Source organism: Chlamydotis macqueenii, chromosome 9, assembly GCF_036417535.1.
Source record: "Chlamydotis macqueenii isolate bChlMac1 chromosome 9, bChlMac1.mat, whole genome shotgun sequence".
Classification (NCBI taxonomy): Eukaryota; Metazoa; Chordata; class Aves; order Otidiformes; family Otididae; genus Chlamydotis; species Chlamydotis macqueenii.
The window spans coordinates 26,562,231-26,574,723 of record NC_141564.1 but is presented as its reverse complement, the minus strand read 5'-3'; the positions used below and the strand labels follow the sequence as shown (position 1 = coordinate 26,574,723).

Genomic DNA, 12,493 nt, shown 5'->3' with positions numbered 1-12,493 from the left:
GCGAGTTCGAGTAGATGTTCTTCTCTGGAAGTGACTAGAGAACAGCTGGTGATGCTGGAGGTCCTTACGTGGAAGCAGCAGCTGCTGCAGAGACTGGGAAGCTCCAGCTCTCCAAGAGACTGTGTGGTTTATCCCCTGCCCATCAGGACATTTGAGGAAACAGGATTGCCCATCAGGATTTAATATGACAACAAGCAGTTAATTTGGTATTTACCTACATACTGTTACATAAAACCCAAGTGTTTTAGGATTCGGAAAGTCCAAGTTGTACATTTTAGGATGTCTGGCTTCCCTGTAACTTTTCCTGTCTGCCTTTCATTTTCTAAAGGACATTTTTCTTATTTATGTATCAGTATGCTTGCATGACTGTTTGCTTTTTAAAAAAGGAAGTTAATGTAGTTTCAAAAAATTTATTTAGACACTAACACTTCAGATCTTGCGACAGGGAGACTGTACCACCACAATATTTTAAATGTAATAATTTTTTTTTTTTTACTACAAAACTAAAAATTGGCTTAATGCACTTAAAACTTTGCCAAATACATAGAGACACTTCTTCCCCAGCTCAGCACATCTCACAAATGAGCTTAACTCACTTTTTTGTCCACCACTGCATCATTAACTGGGAATACTCTTTCCAAAACTGCTTCAGTTCCAGGTGGCAATGACAAAGCAGGTGGCAGAACAGGCAGGTGTCTGACCTGCCGCCGGACTCCAAAAACTACTCGCTCAGTTACAAACCATTTGAAAACTGGGAAATCGGTCTGAGGAGTCTTCCTAATGCTCTAATTAGCGTTTCAAACCTTTGTGGTAGATGAAACGTGTACATCATGTTTACAGAGTTGATACTAAAAATAACTCGTTTATACATATTGGAGTCATTAGAAATTTCAGTTTAGCTTCCAGGCTCTTCTAATCAACACAACTGTAAATTCTTCTGTCCTGTAAACAAAGGAAATTACATTTTAAAAGGCGGCAGTGCAGACCAAAGGAAGCACGGATGGTATATGATGCGGTAGGAGTCACTTACTTCCATCAGGAGAAGACAATGTAAACCATCAGCGCGCAGCCCACTATCCAGCCGACCCCAAGGAGTATAGGTACAACGAGACGTGAAAGCGGGACTTGGGCTGAAAGAGAAAAGACGGTCTTTTTCAGAAAGGCCGCATTGCATGGGTGCTGAATTCAGTCAGTTAAACACATCAAACCCACGACCATCGCAGAGCAAAAGGAGACCTGTGAACTTGGGCCACATCAGCTATGATTGCTATTTTTAGCCTGGAGTCACCACATCTTGGCACGCTTTCTAGTGAGAATACGTAGCAAAAGCCCAGGAGATTTCCATGCTCTGGTCTCTGCAATCAGATAGGCACAAGGCTTAGCGCTTCCAAAAGCAGTGGGGTACAGGGAGGAGAGAAGCACCATTCTGTCCTTGGTCTCCATGGGTCATCAGGAGAACATCTGTACTGGGCTTCAATAGCAGCCATCCCAGCAGGATTCAATCCCTGACATGTACGGCACCTTCTAGAAGTCTCATTAGGTTGGCAACAGGGAATTAAAAATACAGTGATTCTGCTATCAGTTCCCTGCAAGTGGCAGAAGCTGGCCAGAAAGCAGCATGCCAACCTCTGAGATCACACTACTTACCCATATCTTACAACATTCTAGAGCACATCTTTCTGCAGTTAAAAGATTTCCAGTTTTTTGAAGGGATTAATAAATAAGGTAAAGCTATTCACAACACCTTGCGCAGTTCAGATCGAGCAGACAGACTTTGGAGCGATGCTCAGTAACTTAAGGGTTTCCACGTTGCTCTTTCAAAGCTACGCACAACACAAACGTGTCTCACCATGATACTGCATGGTGCATCCACCACGAGGGGAACAACAAACGGAGAGATGGAAAATCTGTATGTGCTGCCATAAAAATACAAACAGATAACGTCCTGCTCTGAAACTGGGTGTCCTTTTGCCACAGGGGAGCCCCTTACCCATTTCCTTTAAAGGCTGCCATTCCTTTGGCAGTTTGTAAGGTAAAGCTGCTTCTGTTGGGAGTCATTTCCCTTTACTTGCCTTTTTTCCTAAAGGTCCTATTACAAATAAAGGGCCGGATCCGGCGGGGGTACCTGGAAGAGCTTTGACAGAGCTCTGCGGCGTTGCCGTTGTGTTTACTGAACGCGGTGTTTTATCTGAGATGCAGTTTGCGTGCAGCGAGGTACGAGAGGCGGGCAGGCCCTGACGGGTCAGCAGGAATGCTGTGCCCAGCGTTTGTCATGAGGCAGCATGCAGCTGGCTCCCGGGGATAGAGTTTCACGGGAGCCATGGGGAGTACTTGTGTTTCATCGCTGAAGGACAGAAATGACCATGAGATCATTTGCTCTGATCTACATGTCACAGGACAGATACCCCAAGACTTGGAAGACTGTATTTTATGCCACGAGAAGGAGAGACTGAAGTGTGAGATACGCACAGAGCTCGGGTGAGACGTCTGAGCAGCTCACCCCTTCGCAAGGCCTCAGAAGAAGGTGACAAACTCCCAGGTCTCAGTATGTGGTCCAAGGGAAAACTATCCTGAGTCTAAATCCGGGCGTCAGTGTTACCCTCGCCGCGGAGCGAGGCTGCGCGCAGCAACGGCCAGAGGGAGAGCATCCGCACTGTCCGCTTGCCAGCCTGAGGTGGGGATGGGGTGCGGGGGGACTGGCGGCAGAGGAACAGAATACTTCAAGCAAGTGTGTTTTGGAAAGAAAGATCTTCACTGATGCCTGGAGGTGATCAGCTAAAACCCTAAAACATGAGGTTTCACTGTAACCACCCTTTAAATGAATGCAGATGAAAGCAGAATGCTGAGGGAAATGTGGGTTATTGCAGTCACAAGTATCGCTTTCCAACAGACCAGGGAAACAAGCCCTGGCTTCTGGGGTTTGAGCCAGAGCCTGCTGAAATAAAAAGGCCAATTCTGGATGGCAGCGAGAATAAAGGAACCTTACTGTGACTTGCGTCTGTCAGCTGGCGTTCTAGCTACAAACTACTTTATTTTTCCTTCAGCACAGTAATTTTTCTGTACTTCAAACATGAATTTATCTCACAATAAACAGAGAGAGGCTGGTCAGAGCAGCAGACACACAGCGCTTTCGCTGTGCTGCAGCAGAGTTCCTCTGCCTGCGATAAACAGGCTCCCCAGCTTCTGCGGGTGGGAAGCCCTGGGGGCTGCCCACCACGGGATGCCCAGGAACCACAGCGAAGCCAAGGATCCCCCGACTACAGCATACAGCAGCACCGGTTTCCAAGCTAAATACAGCTTAAATATACTGATAAACTTCATCTGATCACTGACTTCTTTTTTTTCCTGGGATTTATTTACCTTTTATCGAGACCCGTAAGTTGGCTTGGCTTTGCCATCTGTAGTTGGTCAAAACCCCCATCAGCTGCCACAAGCCAAACGATACCTGTGGTCTCCTCGAGCTGCCTTCACCCCTGAAACATCCGTGTCTGACACTGACAAGGGCACCCCAAGATACCAGGTGGAAAAACTCCCACTTGCATTAAAGAGGCAGAGTTCTGGCAGGTAGAGAAGGGACTGTTTCCCTGCCAGAGCCAGCCGAGTTTTCCCATGTTCCTTCTGTTCTGCCAGTAGATGCTGCGGTGCTCCGAAATCTAATCTAACCGCAGATCTGATGTGGACAGGCTGTTGTGTTGGTGGCACTTGCCAGCTTCATATTTAAAAACCACGCGAACCCTGCAGTTACTCATTTCAGCACAGTTGCCCAACCATTTCTAATCTGGGGTCGGGCTGGAGGCACTGTGTGCGCGCGGGCGGCAATCGAGCCCGGCTTCCCCGGCGTTGCGAGTCCCGCTGCCACCCAGGGGCTGGTGCCAGCCTGGTCTGTCCGAGTGATTATGGCCACATCGCCTTTTTTTTATTTAAAAAAAAAAAAATTACAATACACATCCTACCCATGCAAAATACAGTTAAGTGCTAATTCCTGGTAGAATACCGGTATCAGTATAATTTCTGTGGATATCAATGAAAACTAAAATTAAGAAAGAAACAGCATTCAGTAACCTGTTGCATTTGAGTTTGGTAGAATTCCTCTATCCTTCTGTTCTGGTTAGGGAGATAAAAGTCTTAAAACTTTTAATACAGCTATGAAGGTATATTTTAAAAGTTACTTTCATGCTACGTGAATAAGCGTGTACACAGCTAACACCATATTTAAACTTACAGTCAATTCACCATCCCAACCTCTGACAGAGAAGGAAATAGAAAACGACAAGGAATATAAAATGCATTTCTATCAAATGCCTTTTCTCCTTGGAGAAAGTGGAAATGTGCCTATAATGAAAAGGTCATTACGTAATTTTCATTTTGCTCTGCCACTTGGCCTTTGTCAGGTTAAAATCTAAATTATTGTATGTTCACCTAGCTTTACACTCAATTTCAACTACACAGACAGTACATTTAAAACACTGCCAAACATAACTCATTCTACACACTTCTGTTTAATTATGTTAGCCAGCTTAAAATCACAACTACAAAAAAAAACTGAAGAAAACGAAACAAAAGGATTCAGAAGTACGGGAGGAACCCAAGCTACTTTAAGCTCTTTGCAGTTAAATGAATTAGCTTTTAAACTCATTACTTTTTCTTACTGAAAATTAAAATATATAGTTCCTCAGACGAGACTACAAACAGCTGAGGATTTTCACATTTTGTGGCTCAGACTGATGAATTTTAAGAGCACGTTGGTACGTTCACGTTTAACTGTGCATCTTACCTGGTTCTGCCATTCCCCTGCTGCTGCTTTCCTTGGCCGGCTGCACGCTTTGTCTCCGCAGTTGTTCTCCTGAGCCGTGGGATGCTTTAAATAGAGCAATATTTGGAACGTGCTGCAGCTGCCGTGCTCGCTGATGCCAGGTTTTGGCTACGTGCATTCAATTGTCTAAAAAGGCAGGAGGTGAAAGGATTCAAGGTTACCTCTTCCTATTCCTGCAGCCGCACATCTGCTTCAGAGAAAACTGGGTAAAGAGGGGTCATTTTTTGAAGTGGGAGAGAAACAAGGGCGAAAACTGCTTTATGGTCTCTTTAGAGCCGTGAAACACCACACGGTAAGTTCAGGTAATATTTATGTGCATTAGAGCGTGACAGGGATCCAGCTGGTTCTTAGTCTCCCATGTCTTGTCTCATACCTCTCCCAAGTCCTACTCAGTAACTCCTGTATATCTATTTCTGTAGTTATCAGTTACCCGCTAAGCATCCCCAGGTGTCTTGTACTCCACAAAGCACAGACGTACGTTCGGCATCTTCCCCCAAAACATTACATGTAGGGTCACAGGTTTTCATTCCTGTGGGTAGTGGGTACCAGAGTTCAAGGGAGGAACATTCCTAAAATAACCCGAGAATGATTTTATCCTAAATAGGATAAATCATTGCAGAGTGCAGTGTCTAATTCAGAAGAGACAAAAACATGGAGACGAGTGCCAGATCCGAGCCAAAGGGACGAACCGCACGTTGCCTCATAGCACATCCAAGGAGAGCTCCATATAAAGGTCCCTTGGAGTGACCCTGGCCAGTTCGTGACCAATAAGCATAAGAAACCCACTCCAAGCTTATCAGGGAAATGAAGTCCTGTTCAGAACACTCAGGAACACGTAGGTGTATCACATGCTGGCAAAAAGCCCCAACCAAATGCTTTTTTTTCCATGCATAGGAGGTCATTTCATCCAACTTTTAGCAAGCTTATGCATAATCCCATATCAGAGTTGTGCCTGGACACTAAATGAAACTGGGATTCTTCCAGTGTTTCCGAAATGGAAAAAGGCACAAATGGCTGTTCAAAGGCCATTCCGTATAGCAGGTGCACAGGATGCTTAGAAGAGATCTCATCTGGATGTTTGTGTAGTTCAGAGGAACTGGTTGTGGTCTCCCAGAAGAGACACTGCTCAGAAACACATTACGCAGATCTTCTAAAAGAGATTATTCCTTTGTTGATTAAAGATTGAATACTTTACATTAAAAAATAAATTTCAGTTATCACCTTTCTTCAGAATTGCTTCCTCTCTTACAGCGGGTGTGGAGATCACATCTTTCTTGGAGCTGTTATGTCAGACAGCCTGAAGAAAAGGAATTAAGGCAAAGTTAAATCCTAGAGCACCAGGTGGAAAAAATACTGGCTTTTCATACCAACACGATCTAACTTGTTCTAAAGCAGGCTCACAAGTCAAGTATTTAATTTTGAAAGGACCAGGAATAATATTTTTTTTGTCCTAAATGCAAGAATGGAAACTGTGGGCCCCAGGCTACACATGACTTGTATGCAGAGTACTTTCATCTGGAATGAACAAAAACAGAACAAAACAAAAATGGTGGTGGAATATTTTAAATACAATTATTTGTATTGCTGTGATCAGTATCTTAGAAACCATGCTAAGATACACAGTGATTGAGCAGCATTCGACTCTGGCAAGACTTTTCTGAAGACAGTTGTTTTACATCAGTGATGGATTTAGCTTTGTATAGGTTGGTTTCATTGCACACTATAAACAGTCCCCGTTTTTTGGTCTTTTGAGTTTGGCATGACTTCTAAGGTGACAGTGACAGAAAAATAACGGAAGCCAAGTCATGTCACCTAAGGAAGTTTTCATCAGTTTCTGCAGTCAGTATCTTGACCTACCTGTTCCTCAGTTTGTGATCGCCGTCTCTTAGGTTCTTGTGTTTCTGTCTGTACAATGAGATAACTTCAAAACGGGTACATTGAGGCATTATTCCCAGTTCTGTAGATGCAAAAGAAACATCGAGCTTTATTATCTGCCCACTAGCACCAGGTCCATACCAGTAAGTCTCTGCTGACAGCAGGGACTCTGCTGGCTGAAGGCTCAGACTCCCGCTTCCTCTAGTGCAGGATGTAACGGATTTTGGGGACTTCAAACTCCTGTCTACCAATTAACAGCTATCATGTGATAACAACTTTTTCATAAGTTTTAACATAATCTTAAACCCAGCAGAATTTCTGGGACCTGCTACTTTCTAGAATTCCCACCGGCGGTTTCCCAGAGGTTGTGACAGCACTGGCAGCATCTCCAGAGGAAGTTGCAGCATCTCCAGACCTGCAGGTACTTCACAATAAAGCCTCCATGAGCCCCTCAAAGGATCAGATTCATCTGCCCAGGGAGACTAGTCAAAGGACTTCCACTGCTTTCTGGAGATCAGTTTGATTAGATGACTCAGGGCTATGTAACATTTTATTATGCCAGGCACACAATTCCACGTATCATGTCATTTTGAGACAGAGGAATAAAAGGCAAGCTTTATGTCCTTTGTCTAGTTTTGCTATAGAGCAGACTTTTGGGGATAAGATCCAATTTGTTGTAAAAAGAAATATGATTCTGTTCTCTGTATAACTGATTTATTGAAAAAACCACCTCTCTGATGCAATAACTTCATTGGCTGCATAGCTGTCCCGAAGGAATCCTATCTGTTTTGGTTCTGCTAATTATATACATACATCTGATCTAATGGAAATAATTTCTACCAGGAACCACGTATTCCTAGCAAGACAGTCTGACCTTCACAGATTGGGATCTTTCCAGGCCTGGTTGCCTTAAGCAAGGACAGAGAGTCACTGCTGCTCACAGCAGTCTTGCTAACTGCTCCCTGGGTCGAGCCGCAGGCTCTGCGAGCGTTGTTCTGCGAGTCTACAGCATGAGGCTAAGGACAGAGGAGCTGTAACTGCAGCAAAGCATAGGGTAACAATATAGACACTATTTTAAACAACACATCTTCTGTTTGGCACGGAGGAATGAACTGCAGACAAATTCTCCAATAGATCTCAGTCCAACGGCCAAAAAAAAACCAGGGGGACAGTTCCAAAATATAAAAACCAGGGAGAGTACACAATGCTTAAGAAAAGCCTCAGGGGAACGATTCGTGGCAAAGAGCATCTACTTTTTTGCCTGCTGAAGAACAATACACAAGAAAAACAATTTCCTCATTTTTATCTGTGTTTCAAATTACATTACCGTTCTTGTATGTTTTTCCCTCTGTTTTTGTGCTGGAATGATGAAATACTCAATATTCAGAGTTAGACTCGGATGGTTAGTCATGGTCACACGCGAGATCTCTTTTTTAGCCTTCAGCCCACTGACTGCCCAAGCAGATCTATCTCACTGAAAGCGGTCTTTTGAGCGGCCTCCTTGACTTGGGTCCCATTAACTGCTCAAAGCTGGGAATGCACTTTAAATGCTTTAAATGCCTTCAGTGCTTTGTGTGAATTAGGGCCAAAATTAGGAGGAGGAACTGAGTAAGTCAGCAGGTCTGTAAGTCTTTCTGGAAGAAAAATCAATTTTAAGGAAGGAAAAAAACCAAACAAAAAAAAACAAAAAAAACCTCAAAAAACAAACAAAAAAACACCAAACAAACAAACAAACAAGAGTACTGATGGTTTAATAAATATCAAATTCTCTTGTGGACTTCGCCAAAAGAAAAAAAAAAAAACGACAAACCAAACTGCTTGTTGGACGCGCTGGCTGGCTGGGAATTCCAGATGCCGCAGTTCACAAACTCCGGCTGGTCCCCAGCGTGGCCACACACGCCGCCGGCCCGAGGAGTGGTGAGAACCCTCTGCGGGCTGCTGGATTGCTTTTGTGCCAACGCTTCGGTGAAGGGCTGGAAGGAACAACATCCCTAGCTGTGCTCAGAAGTATCCCACCTCGTATTACAAATACAAAGTGCATTATTCCACCGATCGCTATCTTTTGGCTATTCCTTCGGTCATACTGGTTTGGAAGACCTGACGCCATCCTCGTCCAAGCCATTTAACTGCTTCCACCCCAGAACTGCTGGGGGAGACCTGGGGAGCTGTCGGTGCTGCTGCGTCAGTGGGCGCCTTTGCCGTACGAAACACAGGACCTCAAGCGCAGAGGGGACAGCCAGCTGAGGGCTCATGGAAAGTCAACGGGCAAGGGAGCAATCAAAGCCGGAGTCCAACCCAAAAGAAAACAAGAAAAAATCCAGCCAACAGTAGCAGAAAAGCATCTGTGCAGCTCTTTAACAGGTAGACTGGCTATACAGGAGCTTTCCGGCCGGCTCACCTGAGGCTGGCGGACACATTGCCACCACGCGCTATTGGTAATTTGTGTTCCTGAAACGATAAAGGGCGCAGATCTAATGTCAGAAACCACAGCATCTCTGCATCCTCAGCCCACCAGCTGTCTCATGTTGGTACCACGGGGTATTATGGGATACAGAAACAGGCTGTGCTTGTTCGGAGGTCACAGAGCCACAGACAAACATCTCCACGTCCCGAGCTTCACGTTTCCTCTCCCTGAGTAGGTGCTGCTTTCTCATACAATCTGTTAGGGAGGGCTTTAGCCATAAACAACTGCGTATCACCTCACTACGAGGCAAACTCTTCCCCTTTTGTACCAGAGACAGGATTTCTTCATAGCACAGTCCCCTCGGAGGAATGCCGGGAATACAACAGCGAACGCAAACACCAACTGCTTGGTAACAACACCGCGGAGGCATTGGCTACGCTGCTGCTGCTGAATTTGAGTGATTGAGTGTCTGACGTTTGGGAAGCAACTGTCAGGACTTCGCATTGAAATACCACCCATTTTGCAGAGAAAATTGGCAATATTTATTGTTTAAATAACTAATATGTTTAGAGTACATCCTGATCTTCTTAATTTCTCCAGTGCATCAATTATTAGAATGTGAAATTTGTATTTTTGTTAGCCATACTTCTAGTGTCTGAATGTCTAGATGCAGCATGCAGTAGACTGGCAAAGAAATGCTTTCAGGTTTACAAATCCTAGGTGATTCGTATGAATAACTGTAGGCTGCAGAGCTTCACATTAGATAGAGGGACATACCAGCTCATCTTCGCAAAAGGAATGCTCCAAGTTATAAAATCTTTATAGCTTTGTAACAGTGGTACTAGTTGTTTTTTTTTTTAAATCACATTTCTTTCTTTCAATTGAGGTTTTGGGGTTTTTTTTTTTGCTTTAAAATACCCCCAGATTTACTAGCAAATCAAAAGCCATGTTTATCTGCCTTGAATTATCATAGAACCATAGAATGGTTAGGGTTGGAAGGGACCTTCAAAGGTCATTGTTTTATTACTTTGCCATACTCCCTTGTGACCTGACACTACCGTGGGAGAATGTACCAAATTATTGCATTCACAAAACAGATATGTGTGGAAAACTTGTCTGACGAGGTGCATTTTCCTATCACACCAATCTCAGTATTTGAAAGCTCCCTTAAAAATTGCTAGACATCTACTCACATTCGCGTCATAAAAGTAAAGACTGATTGTTGATCTATTTGGTAACTACGCAAATGAAGACCTGAAAAATTCAATTCATTAAGCTACTAAATATTTAATTCCACACACTGTTTCCTGGGGTTCAGGGCGTACAGCTCATTTCTCTTGGCAGAACACCTCGGCTGAATGCTGAGAGTTCGGATTTGAAAAGCTGTAAATATAACGGCGAAACAGCACTATCAGCGTAGACATCTACATGTGCAGTGTCATTTCTGGATTAGCTCCTCACGGGGGCTAAAAATAACGTTGATAACGATGTGGGGCTTGTCTTTGTATAGCTTCGCTTCGATGGCTGCTGGGTGACTGGTAAATACCCTTCTAGCTGGCACAGCCGTAACTGCTGTGAATAAATCTGCCTGACACATAATTTATGAGAAACCGCCTCAGCCGGATTTCTCCGTACTGAGCTTTACCGACTGGAAGGCAAGCTGCACTGCAAAACCACGGCATGCAAGGCAATGCCAGATTTCAAAGCTGCCACATCCCAGCCCATCCCAACATCCCGCCCCGCGGCACGCGGGAGCAAAGAGCCGGGCATACTCAGCCACAGATATCTGGAGACAGGCGCAGCTCTGCAGCCCCGTCCGACCAAGTGCCGCGCACCTTTGCCGCTGTTGAGGCGAAGGGTGTGCAGGACACTAAACACCTCCCAGGAATAGCTCCACGACCAAAGCTGTCCAGCTCAGGGTCAGCGACAGGACAAGTTTCAGATATTCCATATAAAAACTTGCCTGAAGTTCTTCCTCCCCAGCGATGATTATTCAGGAAGGAAACCCAACCGGTCGTACAACATAAATCACCGTGGGATTTGAGACTTGGGAAATGTCCTTTTTCTGGAGGATGCATTTTATGATTTATGATTAGTGTAACCTGTTGGTGTGGCTTTTACTGGGGCAGCTGAAGAAAAATTGGTATTTTCCTCATAATTTAAAGGCATTTCACGTGTTGCTTGGATTTGTACTATATCTTAACCTTCCTGACCAAGCTGCTAAGCACAAATTCAAATTCCAGCTTGATCATGCTACCTTTTCCACGTGGCTTTTCTGCTATCACAAAACCGTGAAATGGATAATTATTGCATTCTATTTCTTTGGCTAAGAGACTGTAACCTGAAGAGCACCTTTGTATGCAGCAAAATGTTTAAGGAAGAGGCCTCGTGCAGGTGCGGGGAGGTGCGTTCAGCAGCGGCTCCATTCTGCTCAAAAAGCCGAGCGGAGCCCAACAAGGGTACCTACAGCAGTGCGAGCACTCTTCTCACGCGCTTGGCGTTCACCACGATGCCCTGGCCACACTCAGAGAAGTGAAAACAGCTGGATGTTAAACTACGCTTTTTGTTGTTCCCTTGTTCCAATTCCTGAAAAACAAATAACTGAACTGCTCAGCTGGGATGCGTGTTCCAGTTCTCGTTTCAGCCTGAATTTCCTGGTTGAAAACAACTTACTAGATTGAAGATATTCAAAAACAAATGCTGGTTTGTATGATTTCAGCTCATGTGCTGAGCAAAGTCATACACAGGCTGAAAACATTTTTATTTGATATTACTGTGTCCTCTGAAAGAACATGAGATCATGCCAGCAAGGAACACAATGGCAAAACACAAACTGGCTAAAGAAAAAAGGATATATTCATTAACATAAATTGTGAAAGACTTGCTAAGATGCTGTGTTTATCTCAGATTTCAATAATTTATTTCTTGATCTGATCATTCCAGTTAACCATAAACACTGGATAAAATGGAGCAAAATGATTTCAATTTGCTCTTTAGAACAAAATGAAGGATTTCTTCAGAATCCTTTATTCTACATTTTCCCGTGTATTAGAAAACTACCACGCCGCTGAGTACACGCCAGCCCTGGAATTTGTGCCCTGAAGTCACCCACCCGAAACTGCATGGTCCCTGCCAGAAATCCCTACAGGTACCTTGCGCTTCTCTGTACATACGGGGACTTGCTTTTCCTAAAAACGGGAAAAAGCAAGCCTGAGCAAGGCTGGCAGTGAAAGAGGACAAAATTCAACACCAGAAGAAAGCAACTTCTGATAAAGTGAAATACTGAGGTCAGCAGAGGTCCACCAAACCGTACCAGCCGAGACTCGGCGGTAAGGAACCAGCATTGATACGAGCGAAGAGAGCTCTGCACGCCGCACTTACCGCTGCTCAACGCGAGCTGA

General features: G+C 44.4%; 1 protein-coding gene across 1 annotated transcript; it reads right to left on the bottom strand.

Moving 5' to 3' along the window:
* Positions 1–394: 394 nt before the first annotated feature.
* Positions 395–8,200, bottom strand: STRIT1 (small transmembrane regulator of ion transport 1). Its single transcript, XM_086754677.1, has 6 exons — positions 8,016–8,200; positions 6,671–6,770; positions 6,035–6,110; positions 4,775–4,939; positions 1,031–1,130; positions 395–942 (listed from the first exon to the last, which is right to left on the bottom strand). The coding sequence occupies exons 4-5, from the start codon at positions 4,929–4,931 to the stop codon at positions 1,036–1,038; spliced, it is 252 nt and encodes an 83-aa protein (XP_086610803.1). The 5' UTR covers positions 4,932–4,939; positions 6,035–6,110; positions 6,671–6,770; positions 8,016–8,200; the 3' UTR covers positions 395–942; positions 1,031–1,035.
* Between the last annotated feature and the right edge of the window lie 4,293 nt (positions 8,201–12,493).

Excerpts from the sequence above, each read along its gene's own strand:
- STRIT1 (XM_086754677.1), bottom strand. The coding sequence starts at position 4,931 with ATGCACGTAGCCAAAACCTGGCATCAGCGAGCACGGCAGCTGCAGCAC. Across the intron at positions 1,131-4,774 it reads CAGGGGAATGGCAGAACCAG|CCCAAGTCCCGCTTTCACGT; the intron begins GTAAGATGCACA and ends TTTCTCTTTCAG.